The sequence below is a fragment of the Gymnoscopelus braueri genome (genome assembly GCF_963280865.1).
Source record: "Gymnoscopelus braueri genome assembly, chromosome: 10".
Lineage (NCBI taxonomy): Eukaryota > Metazoa > Chordata > Actinopteri > Myctophiformes > Myctophidae > Gymnoscopelus > Gymnoscopelus braueri.
Genome location: NC_137611.1, coordinates 26,418,958 through 26,440,023, shown reverse-complemented (window position 1 = coordinate 26,440,023; position 21,066 = coordinate 26,418,958). Strand labels below are relative to the sequence as shown.

General features: G+C 40.7%; 1 protein-coding gene across 4 annotated transcripts in view; it reads right to left on the bottom strand.

Moving 5' to 3' along the window:
• mylk4a (myosin light chain kinase family, member 4a) overlaps positions 1-21,066 on the bottom strand; it is a 30,115-nt gene that overhangs the window by 6,301 nt on the left and 2,748 nt on the right. For 2 of the 4 annotated variants that reach the window (XM_080441047.1, XM_080441048.1), the window contains exons 1-7: positions 9,376-10,285; positions 5,432-5,528; positions 3,613-4,018; positions 2,487-2,791; positions 1,825-1,930; positions 487-580; positions 18-127 (exon numbers count right to left, since the gene is read on the bottom strand). In XM_080441047.1, coding sequence (XP_080297173.1) covers positions 18-127; positions 487-580; positions 1,825-1,930; positions 2,487-2,791; positions 3,613-4,018; positions 5,432-5,528; positions 9,376-9,924 — 1,667 coding nt within the window. In that variant the 5' untranslated portion in view covers positions 9,925-10,285. Of the gene's footprint in view, positions 1-17; positions 128-486; positions 581-1,824; positions 1,931-2,486; positions 2,792-3,612; positions 4,019-5,431; positions 5,529-5,962; positions 6,098-9,375; positions 10,286-21,066 lie in introns of those variants that run through there. The other 2 variants (XM_080441050.1, XM_080441049.1) reach the window with 2 other exon arrangements.

Sequence of the window (21,066 nt, the reverse complement as noted above, 5' to 3'; positions counted from 1 at the left end):
AAAATGTAGGAACGTACTATTCAAGTACAAGGATGATATCATTTCTTGACTCGTAGGCAGCGTAGAGCTGGATCAGGGACGCATGAGCCAATTGGTTCATGACATGGATTTCATTCTTCACCACTTCCTAGCAAAGACACAAGTTGGTATTACTATACTTGTGAGGACATCAACATTTTAGGAAGGCAATTTTATAATTGCCATTTTTACCTTATATTTTAACCCAAACACTAAAGCCTGAGTTATACTCATATACCTGAGTACTGAAAATAGCCAATCTACTCTTTTTGGTCAAGCGGGTATAACTTATGCTTTTATCATAAAGCAACCATTTCCCTGTTACTGAACAAACACTTATAAAATGCAATAATCAGAATATAGTTTTAGCCTATTAACAAAAAAAACTTTAGTTGCAACCCCAAATAATCACTCACCCTACCTATAATGTACTGTAGGGTGAAAACAGAAAATTCCTACTGTACATACCTTTTCTTTTAAAGTTCTGGCTTTGATGATTTTGGCTGCGAAGGTAAGTCCCGAGGAGTTCTCAGCACATTTGTGCACCTGGCCAAAGCGACCCCTTGGAAAGAAAAAAAAAAGATTAGTACCCTGGCCTGTCCTCAAGTGCCGGGGTCTGAAGCACACCTGTTGAGGGTGCCGATACCCTTTCAGTGGAACCATAATCTAATGTAAAGGTCAAACTTTGCATTGCCAACTCTCACACCTAGAAGTCACAAATCTACAGTGTGGCACACTTAGATAATCCACCAACAAAACACCATTTAATGGTGATAGAAGCAGTTTGTAATTATTCTGCCAGTCGATAAACCAATTATTTTCAAACTGAACTTTTAGGAGTCGTATTGTCGGACATAATCAATATTTATGTTACATAAAAGTACTGTAGTATTCCCCCTCTCCTCTTTGAAGATTTGGATTAACACTTAGCGATTAGCTACCAGCTGGCAGAAAGGATATGGTTTCACATACCTCACAGTCCACAAGTAAAAATAACTGTCGTGACTCTAAAGCTATGAACCAGACGAGAGATGGGGGGGGGGACTTTTATGTAATAAGGCTTTCTGAAGAATTGAGAAACCCCTTCTGTCTTTGACCTACTGTCTGGTCAACCATCACCTCTACGTTTAGATTTATTTCAACGCTATGGAGTTTAATATCCTTAATCTGCTGTGATACTGAAGTCTGGACACAATATAAATTCTTAGACACCATTTTTTTAAAACAGATAGCAGCAAGAACATGTGTAGTTTCTCAATTAAGCAACTTTATTGACAACATTGTGTCTATATTATGGAACAACATTAACCACTTAAGTCTTATAGTTTAAGGTTGTATGATGAATAGCTAAAATAGCAGATGCACAAGCTCACAATGCACACGGTACAATGTAATGTGAGCTTGTACATCTGCTATTTGTTGAAGCTGATTGTGTGCGATTACAGACAATCTGTATTGGGAGCTTCCGGATTATTCTATCACACCAGAAGATCGTCGCTGTTGGGCAGAAACCTCTTATCTCCATATTCTAACCTTTTGCGTTTTTTCGGAAATTAATGCTCTACTTGATTATACTACAGCGTCACACAAAAGCATCAAAAGTAGCAGATCTACAAGCTCGAAACACGGCGCGAGGCGACGCGTTTTGATCTACTTTTGCTGTTTTTGAATTGTAATCCTGAAAATAACCGTTTTGGACATGTGAGACATGTTTCCACATAGAAACTGCTTCTAGGTGGTTTCCACCCGACAGAGACGATATACAGTAGATGCTACTGTCTCTCTGGGCTGCAATTGAGTACTTACCCTCCTATGACCTCTTGCCGATTGATGCTGTAAAAGTTGTTGATCTGGTTGGGCTTGGCCATCACAATCCGGTGACTAAACGGAGCTTCTGGAGGAAGGCTATCGTCTACATGAGAATAGGACAATAATAAATGGCCTATTTTAATAATAATCTGGCTTCAGTTAGTAGTTTAGTATTTCATGATTGTTCTGCCTGCAACCACTCCATCTGTAATCCCTAATAAGAATACAACAACGCTCGCCCCAAAACACGCTCGCCCCGCGTCAAATCCGGCGACCTCGGAATGGTCGCCACCAGGTGTTCCTAAACGTAACCTCAGCAAAACTATGCCTAAACCTAACCTTATTCCTAAACGTAACCTCTGTAAATCTATGCCTAAACCTAACCTTATTCCTAATCTTAACCCTAGTAAAACTATGCCTAAACCTAACCTTATTCCTAACCTTAACCTCGGTAAAACAAATATAAGAATACAAGAACCGCTGGGGGCGAGCGGTCCTCAAAAGAAATGGGGGCGAGTGTGTTTTGTGGCCAGTCTTCCGGTTGCCCCTAATACTCCTCCTGGCTTGCCTCAACACAAATATAGCCTGTAAGAAATAATTTACAGTTTACAATAATTTACCATTTCCATGACCAACATATACTGTATGTTCAAACTCACCAATGAAGTAACGCTCCTCAGGTTCATCATCCTCATCCTCATCCTCTTTCTCCTCCTGTGGCTCCTTCCTCCCTTTCTCCACCCTTTCTCGTAGCTCTTTTAGCTGGAATTGGATTCCATCCGCCATGAAGATGCCCCAGCCTTCCTCTCCTTCTCCTCCCTCCTTCTCCTCTTCTCCCTCCTCCTCTTTGCTCTTCTCGTGGTCCTCCACTCCGTTGCCTTCCACATTCACATGGCTCCCCTCTGCTATCTGGACATGTTTCACCAACGCAGGTGGGGAGGTACCTTTGTGGTCATCACTGCTGCTACAAAGGAACAAGGGCTCGTTTGTTTGTTTGTGTGTTTGTGTGTTTGTGTGTTTGTGTTTGTGTGTGTGTGTGTGTGTGTGTGTGTGTGTGTGTGTGTGTGTGTGTGTTTATCTGTCCTATGTGAGAACTGTTCGACCGATTGACTTCAAACTCGCTGTGTGTGTAACAGAGGACCCGAACAGGGGTGTGCTCCCCGGTATGAAGTCAATCAGATCAGTGGTTCTCCCAAAGATCTATGAAACCGCAAATTTCCATAAATGGAGATCACTGATGCCATCAGTATGACATCATAGTCAACAGGCTTGCATCATGTGTTCCGACAGTCATCGCAATTTAGTGATGTAAATTGAAGTCGAAGTTTGGAATTTCGTGGATCAACTATGCATACCTCTTAGGTTTCCCTTTTGTGTTTGAAGAAATTAATTGTTTGGCTGAATAGCATAAATTAAATCAAGCTTTGCCCAATCATGAGCAAAGCTGATAAAAAAGGCCCACTTTTCACAGCATTGTCTTGTGCATGTACAGTATGTGCTGTAATGAGTTTGCGTACATCAACGGCATAATTTTTTGCAATAGCACTGTATTTCTGTATATGCTGCTCATTCATAACTCACTTATATACTAAAGCCTGAATTATACTTAGTTGTGCATGTGCATTTTTGGTGCACAACACTGGCACACAACTAAGTATAATTCAGGCTTGTATTAAAGCCTGAGAGCATCAGGCTTTAATACAGTATACTGGAATAGTAGAAGGACAGTAAAATGAAAAGAAGGAATGAGCTTAATAACTTTCGCTGTTGAGGATAAGAAGTTACCTTGCAATAGGCCCTTTTTCAGAATCCTCAGAAGAAGGGAGTTCTATGGATGTTTCCGGTGATGCTTTCTCTTTTTCCTTCTGCTCTTCCAGCAGAACCTCCTCTTTCGCCTTTATCACATCCCCTTCTTCAAGCTTGGATCCTGTCTCCGTTACAACCTCAGTCACCTCTTTCACACTATCCACCTCTGGCAAGTCTTGCTTCTCAGGCTCAGGAGCCTTCGTGTCTTCAAGGTGGAAGTCCAGCAAGTTGGGGCTGGGGGACCCGAGCTGTGGCTCCTCAGGGGCCCCTCCAGCCTCCAGATCCAGATGTTCAGAGGGGACCTGTTGCTCAGTTTTCCCTTCATTCTCCCTGTTGAGCTTCTGCACTTCCTCCAAGAGCAATATTTGCTTCTTCAGGGAGACGTCTACAAATGTCCAAACAGAAGAACAATGGGTAAGACTTTATATTAAGGTTGTGTCTATAATGCGTTACAACCACAATTATAATGCATTATGATGCACTTATAACATTGATTATGAATGATTATAATTATGCATAACAACTTATAACCAGGTTTATTAAGTATTATATCTTATAATAGTATAATTTATAAGTGCTGGTCATAATGCATTATAAACTCAATATAACTACCAGGTAACACTTAAAGGTTGTGTCTATGATGCATTATAATCACATTTATAATGCATTGTAATGCATCATAATGCATGATGATGCACTTATAATGCTTCATAACACTCGTTATAAATGTTTATAATTTCGCATAACATTTTATAAAAAATACATGTCATATCTATGGTAGCTACTGTATAATGTGCAGTTCCACTGAGCTTATAATGCATTACGATATAATGTGTTATAATATAGAAACGTTGTTATAAGTTGTCATACATGATTATAAACATTTATAATGAGTATTATAATGTCTTATAAGCTCATTATAGTGCATTATAAGTGTGCTTATAATGCATTATAGACCCGACCTTCAAGTAAAGTGTTACCGAACAGGGTTTAGTCTTCCCCAACCAGCTCCACTGGTGACTGTAACTTGCTGATCGTACGGACATGCTAAGTGACACTTAGTGAATCCCCTTGTGTGAAAACTGGAATGCAAAGGGTTGTCTAGCACATGGGTTCCCAAACTTTTCAGCCCGCGACCCCAAAATAATGCGGAAATTGACTCGCGACCCCACCTAAGCCTGGAGGTCATTTATGCACATAAACTTGCATGTTCGGTGCGCATTTGTAATGTATTAAAATGGTAAAATGTACCATTTGTAATCATTTTTAGATTGTATTTCATCCATTCTGTTGAATTTAAAGTTAAAAAGTTTTAATGACCCAAAATAATTTCGCGACCTCACCGTCAGTCTCCCAACTTTGGGAACCCCTGGTCTAGCATATCACCCTGTCATTTTACAGCTTTTAGTTGAATTACAAAGCAATTATGTGTGTGTGTGTGTGTGTGTGTGTGTGTGTGTGTGTGTGTGTGTGTGTGTGTGTGTGTGTGTGTGTGTGTGTGTGTGTGTGTGTGTGTGTGTGTGTGTGTGTGTGCGTGCGTGCGTGCGTGCGTGTGTAGAGTCAATCTGCAATGACTCAATAAACATCCTCAAATCACAGAGCACATAATCAAAATCACATTTGGTCCCATTTGTACACTCATGATCACTGAGGAATTTACAATGTAGATTGCGGTCCCAGAGATCAAAATGAAATTGGGGGTGAGTCGCCTCATGCATATCAAACTTGGGGTCTTTGAAGTTTAAAAGGTCGAGAATCACTGGTGTACATTGAGCTTGTTATGGCATCATGAAATCACCTGCTGCATCGGGCGGCTTCTTCTTCTTTTGAGCTTTCAGGCCCTTGAGGCTCAAACAGGGCTTCTCTTTCCCCTCTTTGCCCTTATGTTCTTTCAACTGTGAAATACACAAAATGACAGACGGGAAAAGTGCGATGAAGACAAATAGAATGGCGAGGTATAAAGTCAAAGTCAAATGACAATGAAAATTGAGAACTCTTTCTGTCAGGATGCATTACTTTGATGTTTTTAATTATAGTTGGTCATTTTTCTTCACCACCACTAACAAACCATTTTGGGGCAGGATTGAAGTTCAAATATGGAAACCATTTTGACACAATGTTTCTGGTGAAGAAAAATTATAAATCCAAAAAAGTAATGGTATCCCTTTGAGATAAAAACAAAACAAAACAACAACAACAACTAAAAATGTTTTGGGGAATTTGAGACCAACCTGAGAAGGGATACGATCAGCACAGGACACGAATACAAAGGGTACATGAACAGACAAAATCCATTAAAGGAAGGTATCAGTGTGAGCGAGAAACCTACAACGGTTCCACGTTTACGGGAGGAGAGGAAAGGCTTTGGTCCATGGTGTTTTATCTTGTGAGAAGGCTCTGGAGTACTGGGCTCACATGCAGAACTTATCTCTTGAGTCCCTTTGGCTTTAGTAGAGGTAGGTTTCTGTTAAAGAGACAGATGGCAATGCTTGGTAGTGTTTGAGCCATGCACATGGGATGATGGGACAGTTATTTGACATTATAGACAACAATGAATGATGAGGTTGTTAGAAACAAATGGAAAATGAAGAAAATATGATGTTAACAAGATTGACAATGGAATGAACACATGGATAAAATAACAAAGGAGATAATCAAGGGCAACGTCCCTGTTATCTTGCACAGAATGGTGTCTGCCCTGTTCTCCACGCACAGACTAACTTGGACTATCATGGCATGCCTTTGATTATTCATAGCAGATGGATAGACAGACTGGTGCAAGGCTGTGAATTTATAGCTTATCACTTGTCACACTCAGCAGTGGAATGCAACGCTGACCCTGAACGGAAAATATCGCAATAGAACATACGCGGTTATTCAACTTTTGAAAGCAGAGCTGTGCAGGACTCATTGAACACAACCTTATATGAGTAGGTCAACATGGAAAAAGCTCTCTTGAACTCAGGGAGTCTCGCATTAGCTCTCTGAATGTTGTTGTGTGGTAAACACAGGTTTGTGGAGAGGCAGGGGCGATGTTTTGAGTATGGACTGGAGTTTCCACAGTAACAGCAGTTATGGGTGATTTATACTTAGCTGCCTGCCGGTGCTCTGCACACAACAAAGTATATCAAGCCCTTTAGTGCTTTCTGGAGGGCAAATCCCTGGATGGGAGCTTGGGGCTGCGTGGCAGCTAAAATAACAGATGTCGCTCTGTAGACATCTCACACCTCTGGAGGCAGAGAGAGATGGGGCTGCCCCTTGACGGCGCTTCTAACGCAACACAAATTCCTTGAAATCCGAGAAGCCATCACATTACTACTGTATGCAATCATAAAGTGCATGGAAATGACATGTCCACAAGCTTTTTGTCTGATAATTCAGCATGATTCAAAATTTTGCTATTACATAATTTTCTTGACGTCTCAGCCACACTAAATGATACTTGATGCTTGCAGGCTGTAGAGCCTTGCCAAGGAAGGGGATACCACTCTGACATATGCAGCTATGTGAATGATGGAGTGTGTTGATATCAGGCTTGATACTAAAGATACTGGAGGAATCTTTAAGTATAGCTCAATAGGCCAGTGCCAGAGTATCCACTGACCTTCACAGAGCCCCCTTCTGGCTATTGTTCACATCTTCACAATAGAGGACAGGATGACAACGTTTGGTGCGTGTATAATTTTAGATTAATACCACTTTACCCGCAAGAAATGCCTTTTAGCCTTAAAGGATAGTTCACCCGCAAAATGACTTTTTTTCTATCGATTAGTCACCCCATGGAGACTTGAATGGATGGGTATTTTTTTGTTTTTGTCGCATTACTAAGCCAATAATTTGATGACCGGCAGTGGTTCCGATAGGAGAGACAAAGAGTCTCCTTAGTGTCTCCTACCGGAACCGCTGCCTACCGGTCCGCTAGTCATCAAATTATTGGCTTAGGAATGTGACAAAAACAAAAAAATATCCATGAATTCAAGTCTCCATGGGGCGACTAATTGGGTGAACTATCCCTTTAAGAACAAATGGTTTAATTCCTTACAAAAGACCATACATCTGAAGCTATTCACTGATCAAAACATTCCTCTCTATACTGTACACATGGGAGACACCTCCAGTATATTACTAGCTAGTAGCTACTAACATCTGAACACCATGTCAACATTAGATTCACACTTTTCATGGCAGGACCTCCAATAAACGCTAATGAATAGCTTCTTCTGCAGACTCAGAGAGATCCAGGCAAAAGTGCTGACAGAGGTGGATACCTACAGTACAGTATACAGTAAAATCTTAAGTGTTCACTTAAATCAGAAGGGTCAATTTCATTCACTTTCAACCTCATTACTATAGTCAAGGAAAATACTTTCAAAGATTTTCAATGATAAAAAAAAACTATAGCAAATATCTACAAGCGCACAACGAGTCGCAATGTGTAGGTTGTGGTATTTTTGCGCGACACCGGCGTACAGCAAAGTATAGGACTTTAACACTCTGGATTTTACTGTGTAGATTGAAATGAAGCGCACAGTAGATGTGAAATGTGGATAGTTGAAATCAGTCACGCAAAGAAAGAGAAAGGTAGAGAGAAAGGCTGAGTCATCACAAGCTGTTGACACTTGACTCCTTACTAGCAGGTGGGTTTAAGGCCCTTTTAGCTCACAAACAACACTACAGCTGAACTCTGAAAGTGGCATTTCTAAACATGGCCACCCACATTCCATCCCTAGCCTCACACCGGCCCTTTCATGATCTCCATGGGGACCCTAAGCATGCCTCATGGCTTGGAGGCCACATCGCGTGTGAAGGGTGTGCAACATATACAAACAGGAGTTAAAATGGAATAGGTGTGACAGGAGTATTTGGCGCTGCTGCACAAACAATTATTGTCTTTTCTTACGGTGCTCAACCCTTAAAGGATCATACCAGTGGTTTGCTGGTTTAGGCCCATGGACTATAAGTCATGTACTTTACATTAATGATTACACTTTTACAAGAGTTTCTGGTTTAGGATTTACCATTTTTTTTAGGTTCATAATTTCAACGTAAAGTTATCTGCTTCTTCATGTCACCATAAGAATTTCATCAGCACAAAATTCTACTGTATTCAAATGCATTGTAACTTTGCCAAAAATGAAGGCGACATAAAGTGCTCTGCGTTGGATTACCTATCTCAAGCAGGTTTCAAGTCTCTGCAACTATATTTTCAGTACTGAAATTAATGTAAACCCGTGGCTTCCTGGAAGAAAGGAAGGAATACCAGCGGTATTCTTCGGAAAATTGTCAAGCATTCGTGACTTGTAGTTCATGGGCTAAAAATGCAAAACAAACTGGTATTGTCCTATAAGCATGAGCTGCAAAACTGAATCAATTTGAAGCTATGCAAATGGCCCTTTCCTCTGTCCCTAAAAAAGAGCCATTGGTCACAGTCGATAGGTCACATTTTACCCCCGTCTACGGAGAGTTACAGGCATGAGCCAAGACACTTTTCTTAGTAAGAGAACTCTACTTGAGTGGTCAGCTTTGCTGCTGTGATCATTTTCATATTCATTGCCAAGAATGTTAAGATACAAAATAAGAGCTAAGGATTTCAACTCAGCATTGAGAACCTGTCACTCCATATCTTGGACTGTAAATAAAAACCCAAGTATATTTCCCCGGAAGCGCTTCCCTTTACAAAACATAGGACATAATCCACATGGGCTGTATTCAAACACTTGAGAGATAATTTTGGAGTTTCACCTTGTCAGCTTTCTTGGCTATCGCATCTGCAGATGATTGTCTCTTGATGGCTACTTTGCCCTTTTTGTCTTTAGGCCTGGAGGCCTTTCTGGCTGCGGGACCTTTGAACATTAGCTCCATGATCCGGGAGCTTTTCACCGTCTCCCCAATGAAGCTGATCATTTGCTGCATGTTGAGAACCAGTTTCTCCATCCCTTCAAGTTTCTGAGCTTGCTGCTCTGAGCGCTGGTTCACAGCGGACATGATGGAGCTCATCTCCTGACAAAGCAACTTCACCTCCCCCCTCATGAGAGCCTGTGGTGGGTTTGTCACACTGGGCGTGATGTGGATCTCCTCTTTGTCCACCCTGATAGTCTCCATATCCTGTTCGATGTCACCAATGTCTTGAGACAGTCCATCTAGTCGGTTGAGGACCTTCTCTTGGATGTTGATGAGCCTGTCCATCTTGCCGCTCAGAGATTCAATGTGATTTTGGATTAGGTCAAAGCTCCCACTGTTGACATCTTTCTGGTCACCCATTGTGCCTGTGGTCGAAGAGCAATGCAACATCTTGGAACTCAAGGCGTTAGGTGAGACAGGATCACTTAAGGACACCGAGCAGTAACAAGAATAGGACCGTCCACGTTCGCGAGGCCGTTTTTTGAATTTAGCCAGTTCTACCCTTCAGTGCACACAGATGAGCTACAAAAAATGCTACAGCAAAGACAAAAGTAAACTATTTACCCCACAAAAAAAAAAGAAGAAAAAACACTTCACATAAGACAAAAATCCACAGGCCAGCAACACAGAAGGTAAATCTCTCGTCAGGAAAGGAAAAGCCCTAGTAGCACCTCTGAGCTCTGATTAAGTGGTCATCTGGTTATGGGATTGCCTCTGTTCCTCTCACCCTCTTTCACCGGCACCTGTCACTCTTCTCCCTAGAAATGGTATTAAGAATGGGGTAAGCCAGTCTCTCTAAATGTAAACTGGCCGGCTTACGTCAGCAGGGGCCAAGTATTGGGGGCTGGACTTGTGGCACAGCTTGTGGGCTGTGAGACATTTGAGATCCTTTAAATCTTAAGCCCTCCACTGTCGCCTGCTCGCCAAGTGTCAGAATGGCCAGTGTACACACAGTGCCTCCTCAGTGTGGAAACTTAAGTGCAACATTGCCCGCTCACCTAGTTCTTTGCGTGTCTATATGTAGATACTGATTGCTAGTCCTGCTGCACATCATAGAATGGACAAAGCAAGTGTTCAGAAAAAGTGGTGCAGGGGGAGGCATTGTTGGGTGTTTTATTTTTAGGGGCAACTCAGGATAACAATTGAGTAAAATGTCACACAAACAGCTGTACGGTGTTGACAAGAGGGCATAAATATGAAATAATGACCATCATAACCTTTTCAGGATTGAATGTTACTCCACTGTTACTGGCACCATAGGGCATTGCAGTGGTGGCCATTTTTGTGGTGCCACAAATCGAAAGCCTGTTCATTTCCCGCATAGCGATTTCCGAAAATATTTATATTAATAATGTTAAGCCTGGAACTAAGCCATCCAGGCTCCTGGTGAATCATGACCATAAAACATTTGATTCTATGTCAAAAGAAATATATATTAGTAGTAGCCTATTAGTATTATATACTATATTTGATATACCCTTTTTTGAGGTTTTCTTTTTGTTACACAGAATCAAATGTTTTATGGTCATAATTCACCAGGAGCCTGGATGGCTTGGTTCCAGGCTTAAAATAATTAATATAAATATTTTTGGAAATCTCTATGGGAAAAGTTAATGGGCTTTTGATCTGTGGCACCACAAAATGGCCACCACTGCTATGCCCTATAGGGCACCCTGCTGCTGTTAATGCATGCAGTGTTTCAAGGGAAGTTCCCTCCTTGCTGGTTCCCCTTATCTGCTGAATACCTGTAACTAGCACCTAGTCAGTGGGAAAAGTGAGGAAGCTTGTGGTTCCTGGCTAAGGACTACTGAAACAGGAGACGGGTGTCAAGGGTTATTCATGGTGTGTCTCTGCACTGACAAACACATCCAATGAGAGTCTCTGTGTATACTTTCTCATACACAGTTAAGACAGTTGGAGCTCAATTTTAACCTAGGACCTGTAATGTGAGCATAACCCATGTCCCCTATAAACCTATCAAAATATGTCTGATTTACTAACAGCATGTATGGGCTTCAAATCAACTCCTAAGATAAAACCACACATCAAACATTTCTTAAAGTTACAGAATAGCAGGGGAAACTTTTATGGTAAAACAATAGATTCTGCTGCGAGTCCGCAGGCATTAAAGCAATGTCATGTTTTCAAGTAGGCCTACACCACTTGGGCTGGACAAAAAGGACACTTGAGATAAGCTTGCAGGACTGTGCCAACTCATGCTGTCTTTGTAGATCAAGGGGGGTGGGTGAAGCTGATGAGGCATCCGGCTTTGTTAAGGCAACCATGAAACACGTTGTTGACAAAGGGGCACTGCCTACAAAGACCTGACTTAAAATAGTCCAGCACTCACCTCACTGCAGTCACTGAGGGCCAAGGCTGGGCAGCCAGGAACCAGAGAAGGATGGGGGTTAGTAGGAGGATGGGATGGGAGTTCGGGGGGCAACCATTCAGCTCAAGTTACACGACAAGTCACGCCACCAGCTTTGACACTGCTCTCTTCTCTAATTTGGACAAGAATTAAGGCACAATGCCTGACCTTCAATATTTGAAGTAGTTGATGAATTGGGAGGTGACATGCTGGATTTGCATTTACTTCAAAGTTCATTTGCAAGAGGCTGCCGAGGGGGAAAGGACAGGTGACCCTGACATGGCAGTAACAGATGGGAATTATTCCCCACATCATTCACACAGGGGAGAGCGAGGGAGACACACCTGTCCTGGGGTGCCAAGAGATGACAGTGTGGCAATTCTGACAATGTGGGTCATTCAACTCATCTTGAGTTGCATGTTCATCATGGAAGAAATACAATATATTTTTTTCCATTCAGGCTGCAGGTATGCTACTCTGACTTCAAGGATGAATGGAAATACAAGCCTAATTGTGACGCACCATCAGAGTTCATATCCAATGAAAAATATGTGCTGCATCACATCAGATAATCCCTACAAGCCTGGTAGCTTATTAGGGCTGTGTTTGAGGTCATTAAGCCCCAGATATAAACAGGCCTCAGTGGTGGGGCTCATTACATAAACCAAAGATCATGTTAATATCAGACGCGTTACAGTGCAACTCGAGCGATGGTGTTATGACAGCCTAAAGTCTGCCCGCCTACTCTCACCTTCTCTGCCAAGTTATGTGTCATGAACCCACGGCTTCAGTGCACCAGGTGGCAGCTGAGGAATCTTTTCCCTGTCTCTTAGTGCATTATTGAAATGTTGTTTACTTAATGTGACAGCAGAATTATCAGGATGTTGAGAAACACTGAAACAAGTCCACACACATGAACACTAAGATGGCCAAGGAGGTGATCATGTTGATGCAGTTAAGTGTGTGTGTGTGTGTGTGTGTGTGTGTGTGTGTGTGTGTGTGTGTGTGTGTGTGTGTGTGTGTGTGTGTGTGTGTGTGTGTGTGTGTGTGTGTGTGTGTGTGTGTGTGTGTGTGTGTGTGTGTGTGTGTGTGTGTGTGTGTGTGTGTGTGTGTGTCCTGATTGACCTTAGTGTTGGAATATACTGTATAGTGACTTACTTTACAGAGTTAAAACAGACAGCTCCTTCTGGCAGTGGCAGAATTTGAAGGTAAATGGTTTGTCACCCAAATAAATGTTTAAACAAGTTATCTTAGTAACCATACAATATGTGATGAGAATGGACTAATGTTTTGACTATTAATGCTTGCAATGCCACCAAGATACAGAGCAGGCAAAAGAGTCCAATATAATGCCAACACACTTTACATAAAAAATCTAATTATTAACAACATATTATCCTGACCAAAATAAATAGTCTGTGCTTGTCACGGTATCAGGTAGAGTAGTGTGACCTGTGTGGTATTGGGTTTGTTTGGCAGCCGGACAAGATTGTCCGTTTAAAATGGAGCACTACCCCTCCTTTCCCAGAACACAGTGTCCTGTGAAGCACCAGAGTGGTGTGCTGTGGCTGGGCTGTTCTGTCACCCTTCCTATACCCCCCACCACCATTCACCATTCAATCTTTTCTATCATTGTCTCTGAATGCTTATTCAACTATATTAGACTGAAAATGCGTGTCCAGACGATCAATTTCAAATGTGCAATATACTACCATACAAAATAATATTAAATGTCTTTCCAAAAGTGGATAGTTGCATCACAATAGTTTGACAACTCTACTCATTACACAGAGCAAAGCATAAAAATGTCCAAATATTTGATGGAACATTTGGAAATGATGTATGTCCACTGCAAGTCATAGAGTGCCACCTTGCGCCTGGTTGATTAGATCACACTTTAGGTATTTTTTTCATTTTAAACAGCAGATGGTGCTCTTCGTCCAGAAAAGCATGTGCATCAGATTCAGTTTTCAGATTTTACAATTTCCAATTTTCCACGGTAGTGAAACATTACGAATAACAATGACCTAGTACTTATCTTACTGACAGAACCTTTGGAAATGTTTATACATTTTGATACAATGCTTTCTTCAAACTGTCATTCATATAGAGAACTATTTGACACTATGTAAACACTAACAGTATGAAATGTAATAGCATCTTACAATGAGGAAGCCATAAACGCCAAGAGCAGTTAATGACTGGATGTTCAATATTATACCTAGGAAGAGCTTAATAGCATGCTAGTCTATATCACCTAAAATGCCAAGAGAGGAATGGAAACAGGAGAGAGTGATAAAGGCTTCATCTTTCCTATGTTTATATATATATATTTATACTTCAGTGCTGTGTGAATATTTAGACTCATGCAGACCTCATTTGAATGTGCAAGCTGTACTTTCACACTGATCCTTATCGGTGAGGGAAAATTGAATAGCTCAACAGAAACAAAACAGAAATAGTAGCAACGAATATCCTAACATCTCAAATACGATTACATAAGACATTCTGCAATCCCATGGTGGGATGCAAGCTCCCTGACTCATTTATTGCCATTTATGTTAATACTCCATAGATAGGCCTGTCATAATTATTACACAATCGTCTAATCGCAATTATTTGAGATAATCGCAATTATCTTTGCATAATCGTCATAATCGTTTCCACGTTGAAAGGCTTTCTCACATTTTCAAATATAAAAAAAAGCAGAAATAGCAGATCTACAAGCTTACAACGCGTCACGAAGTGGCAAGTTGTAAGCTTGTAGATGTATAAAATGATCAAATATGTCAATATTTTCTGACCCTGTGCAATTTTTTATTACGAAGACTAAAAGGCTTCATATGTTCAATGCCAAACACACAATTAAATCGTTAATCGCAATTATTGGAGTGACAATTAATCGTCAACTTAAATTTGTAATCGTGACAGCCCTATCCATAGAGCCAGCCATGATCTACCATACTGTACTCTATATGTATAGCAGACTCACCTTCATCTTTTTTTCTTCTCAACACTTCTACAGTACTAGCCACTTTACAAAGTTATTATACAGTTTTGTTGAATAATCAATTCAGATTGGCCATTCAAGGTATTCTTCAGTCTGATATTTCTGAATAGCAGACTGCTGTTCTGCTTCTGTCTACATTGCTATGGAAACAGAAGCTTGTTAGCTAATGAAATAGTTTTGTAATCAATAGTTTGCGTCAAATGATGTATTTTGTTCGTAAGTAGCCATGTAATAAGCAGGATAATGTACAGTGAGTCATTATGGGAGGTCTGTCTATTGTTAATATTTACTTATTCACTGCTGTTTTTCTGTACCTATTTACAATGCAATCATGCACATACCATAATCATACTATATGTCCTTTAGTTCACCAAGCTATAGAATGTCTCTCCATTCACTCATGGACATAATACAGAATCACATTACTGCTGAACATGCAATAACTGTGCGTTGAGATAACTAATTGAGTTAAATTTGACATTCGGATGGAGAACCTAATGTTCCATGATGTTAATACTGTCATTCTGTTGGTAGTAGATACCATTGAATGGCACATGTAACACGTTTTGGTAAATTTTTGTCAGGGACATTATTGAAAAATACAGAATATACTTGATTTTTTCATTTTACTCACCAGTTTAGTGGCCTTGTGGTTAGAGTGTCCACCCTGAGATTGGGAGGTCGGGGTTCGATTCTCCGGCCAGGTCATACCAAAGACTATGAAAATGGGACCCAAAGCCTCCCTGCTTGGCACTCAGCATCAAGGGTTGAATCCCTGCGACATACTAGCAACATGTCCAGGGGGTATACTTGAACCTCAAGTTGCCACACACTAAGGAAACAGGAGATAGGATCCTGTCTTGACATATGGCTCCCGAACCGCTGGTTCCCAAGGCGGCTTAACTGTACTTACTTACTTACTGTCAACACTTATAACAAAACTGTACATAAAAATAGGCATATCAGTCTACTGTACATACTCTATACTGTGTATATATAGGCCATATATAATGTTTGTGTATACATACTATATACTGTGGATTGACTGTTTATATTTACCCAAGCTACTGGGGATAGATTATTTATGTAGCCTACACCTATATATACAGTATATTCATAAACCTATTTATTAATTTATATTAATATTTATACACGGTTAATAGCTCATATTACAACATGTGAATCCTGGGCGGTCCATGTGCGGAGACCCAGCAAGGACCCTAAATAATTTCCTTGTTTTTTGGTACTTTATTCACAATCCATGTACATTACTACCTGTTTAGTTATTTTTTTTGTATTACTTAGTTATATCTCTTTTTTGGAATCTGTCTTTTGTTCCATACTGTGGTACTTCCATTAAACTGAATAATGGCCTGTCTGTCTGTCTGTCTGTCTGTCTGTCTGTCTGTCTGTCTGTCTGTCTGTCTGTCTGTCTGTCTGTCTGTCTGTCTGTCTGTCTGTCTGTCTGTCTGTCTGTCTGTCTGTCTGTCTGTCTGTCTGTCTGTCTGTCTGTCTGTCTGTCTGTCTGTCTGTCTGTCTGTCTGTCTGTCTGTCTGTCTATATATACTGTGCATCAGGGATATTAAACATTATATTGTTGGCCCTAATTCTTTTACAGAAATATTGTTTAATGTGCATTGTACTCAAAATAACCCAGTAGTAAGGCATGGGAATGCACAGCTCTATTTTGTATGTATGTAGAGACAAGGACATCTGATGGCGCTGAATAAAATGTTATTATATCAGATGAGATATTTCTGAGGCTGGCTTTAGATGTATTACTAATTAACAAAGGCTAAAGAGGGAAGCCTTTCGCAACAGTTGCCGTGAGTTTTCCCCTCCACTGTATCCTGAAACTCGATGCTATAACAATGCACATTTGCCAGAGCACAATGTCCTTGCAACCTGCTGATGCATTTTGGTAGATTTCCAAGCTTTCATACCCAAGCGATCACTATGTGACACCTTCTACGATGATGTGGAAAACAAAAGGGCTCATGAACATCAGAGCGTCCACAGAGGTCAAACAGTTGTAGTGCAACGTTTATGTGTGTCATGAGGATTGTGCTCTAAACGAGAATAGTGACCTTGTGCTTAATGTTCTAACTGAGAATAGGTGCTTGCAAAGAAACTGCTGAATTATGTAACAATAATGCTAAATTACGCGTGGAAAACAAGCATAACTTCATAAGTTGTGCGTCTGGGAGCAGAATTAATGTGCCTGAAGTCTTTGGACCTTCGAACAGCCCTAGTAGCCTGTGTGGTCAACAATCCAGAGGTGAATTTAAGAGAATACTGGATAAATCAACAATTGATGAATGTTGTGAATGCACTGACATTTTTCTTCTCTGTACTTCATTTACTAACCTGTCAGCAATCATAGATCTCTGCCCTGATGTCTGCACTGTTAAATCAGGTGTTGAGTGCCACTCTTATACAGTGAGACAGATTTTATAACTGAAGCTGACACTACACTACATACAAAGTGTGTAGATGATGGTGTTATGCAGCTGTTAGTGAGCAAACTACAGTACACTACACACTTTCAAGTCAGTGCTTCTCCTGTCCTACATTTATAAGGGTTGTGTTTTAATCATTAAGCCTTAAATATATTCTTTATAAGCTAAAATAGCTGATCTACAAGCTTGCGTCAGGTTTTGCATAGCGACACGTTGTGAGCTTGTACAACGTGCAACTTGTACTGCAGGAGCTTGATCTGCTGTTTTTTTGTTTTGTTTTTAACTTTATTTCTGCTGTTTTTGAAAGAAAGAAAAGACATTACCGTCTCAATATCGATAATGAGGTATTTGGTAATATTATATCATATTTGGTGATATTTGATTTTGTCCATATCGCCCTGCCCAGCCCGTCAGCTGCTGTCTTTCCCTCTGAATAGAGTCCAAATACTTTGTCAAGATCTGACATCTTACAAACTCTTCAAAAATGACAACCAGACAGGGTGGATTTATCATAGTCTCACATAATATGTATAAATACAATCCTGAAGAACTAACAATACCAGTTTCTGTAACATACTGTACTGTAACACATTATTAGACCACAACGTCTACTGAACCGAAACTAAGGGTGAGTTCTTACACACTCAGGGAGGGTTACATTATCACACCGTATTTTGCTGTGTACAATAAACCTCTGTTGAAGCATTGGAACTAGCATAAACTGCAGGACTTCAAATGTAGCCTATAGACTTCCCGTCTAAAAATATAAAAGGTTAAAGCAGTCCGTGGTTATAGTAGAACTAGCTTCCAGGTCTCCAATAATGTTGACAAGTATAACATTACTACCACAGACGTATGCAATGGAAACCCATGCAGGATGAGATGATATTTGAGCCAGACCATTAAAGAGTCAAAGAATGTTATTGTACACTTACTAGTCAGAACACTGTGTAAGATGAAGGCAAACCTAAAATGCATAACCACTTTCAAATATGGCTTCCATATTGTTGCAAAAAATCTACACCTTTCTGAAATGTACAAAAATAATAATAAAAAAAGCTCACAACCCGTTGCATCACGACGCGTTGTGAGCTTGTAAATCGGCTATTTTGACTATTTATGAAAACAAAATTAAAGTATAAAGTAGGGCTTGAGTGGTTAAATCAAAATGTACCCACAGGTTTTTGACGCACGTACCTAAAAAAGCAAGGGTTGCAGTGAGTCACAAAATAAGGAATTTACATTTCGAAGTTGCTGGCTGAAAATAACCCCCTGATAATTTCCCCTTGCAACATGGTCTTATGACAAAGTATAAATTAGGCTCAAATAACGGTTTCCCATAACCACGCCAGTGTTAGCACTTGGCTGTGAGTGGGAACACAGACCTCTCAGTATATTATATACAACAAGTCATAAACAATCCTTTTCTACCTGAGTGTCAGGTGGAATGGATTCTCTGTGTCTCCTCCGGTAGCAGAGTAAATCCCACAGCGTGTACCAGAAATAGGAGGCCATTAGACACATGCCGTTCACTAGCCAAACGCCTCTGCCCTTCTCTGTGGCTTTCATCTCACTCTTGAAGCTTCTTCGTCTTTCTTCTACTTGACCCTCCATCTATCCTCCAAAGGGCCTCTCTGGGCTTACGAGTGGAGTGGAGAGGTTAAGGAGGATGTCAGAACACTGTTTAGGAGGTGTTCCTGGTGTAAGGAACGCCCAAACTTTTACACGAGCTCCACAGTTAATCTGTTAATTCAGAGCCCCCCACACAAACATACACTGACACACGCGCACACACACACACACACACACACACACACATACATACATACATAAATACACTGACGTGTCGTGCACACATACAAGCACGCGCAAGCGCACACACACACACACACACACACACACACACACACACACACACACACACACACACACACACACACACACACACACACACACACACACACACACACACACACACACACACACACACACACACACACACACACACACACACACACACACACACACACACACACACACACACACACACACAACTATCTCATCATCACTTACAGCCAAAGGACAGGCAGCTTGTCCCTCTGACAAAAGAGTGACAGGTGCCAGTAAGGGGTATCTGGGAGACACACGCAGAGACACCCTCCGTCTCTGCTTCACTACACACGTGTTAAGTGGTTGAGAACAAACCTCAAAACAAAACGTCACATAAACTTCACGGCGGCATTAATGTTGAGAAGAGTAAGATTTAATACTGAAGATTTAAGAGTGCTGATAAGCACAAGCCTGTCAGTGTGTAGACATTTGGATTGTGAGGTAAATAAATAGCCTGGTACTATTAGATTACAGCTGCAAATGTCACACAGACAGACACTCACGTGGGGTATGCCTTCCAACTGTTTTGATTGGCTAGAGGCCTCTACACTACAGCAGAGGCATTTTCTCATGGGATTGTGTTTTGCATCAATAATGAGCAAAATGATATAGTATAATAGTATAGTAATTATTGTTTAACTAAATATGTTCACTTAAATGTTTTAAGTTTTCAAAATATTTGCTACAATAAATGGTATTTCAAAACAATGACATGTAATAACACGGTTTTTAACTAGTTAGTTAGAGTTGCACCAGTGGCATTTTTTGGCAGGTGATGAGTCTCTATATGGAATGAATGAACAGGTGTTTTAAATTGAACTGACCAAGATACATCAAACGTTGCTTAATGTTTGATGAACAAAAAAGTCTAAAAGATAGCTCGGCGTGTCTTATCTTAAAATCATGTTCGGTACTTAACCCAGCACCCACTGTCAATGTTCCAAATTAACTCCTATTGTAGCCTATACAACTTTCTTTGTGAGACTACAGTCGGCATCTAAGAGGATTTATAAATTAATATCTACCTAAGTCTATACTGTACATTGTGACTTAAGACATGAAGAACATAGATCCATGGTACAGCCAAGACTAGATCACCTGGCCAGCAGTGTCACTCTGTAGTAGCATGGCAGCAGTAATAACACCAAAACAATTACTGTACCACAATGTCAAACATGTCTGCAAACAACCACAGGTTCTTCTAGTCTCTCTACGGAGGCTCTGCCAAGTACATTTCTAGCAGCAGCTACCCTAGTCTTGGATGCTGTGGGTAACTGGTCTGCGCTTGCTTATCCACACCGTCTTCCTTGTGGATCGTAGACTTCTCAGGTTCTTGCATGTCACTTTCTATTTTGGGTGCCCCTTGGCCTTCCAATCATCAGTCTGATAGAGTGATCATATTCAAAACAATATCTATAACTTCCAGGAATCTCTGTTTATGTCTGTCTGTATGTCTGAACCATTCATCCGATCGACTTCACACTTGCTGAGGATCCAAAGGAGTGCTATGTTCGCTGTGAAGTCAATCGGGTGAGCGCTTCTTGAGAACGCTGCAAGCAGTCTTACCAAGCAAGCACACGTTCCGAATGGCCACAGACTGTGAACAGACACTGCACTAGTTCCATTAATTAAACCTTTGACACTTGTGGATGTAAGGTATTTAACAAAAGATCATGGAATTAAATAAACCCCATCTTCTGACAACATATCATGGAATTATGCATTTTCGTGATCTAGCCTACTAATGTATATCTTTTTTAAACTGATCTGAATCTGGAAACGTATATTGTTCATGCTGAATTTAA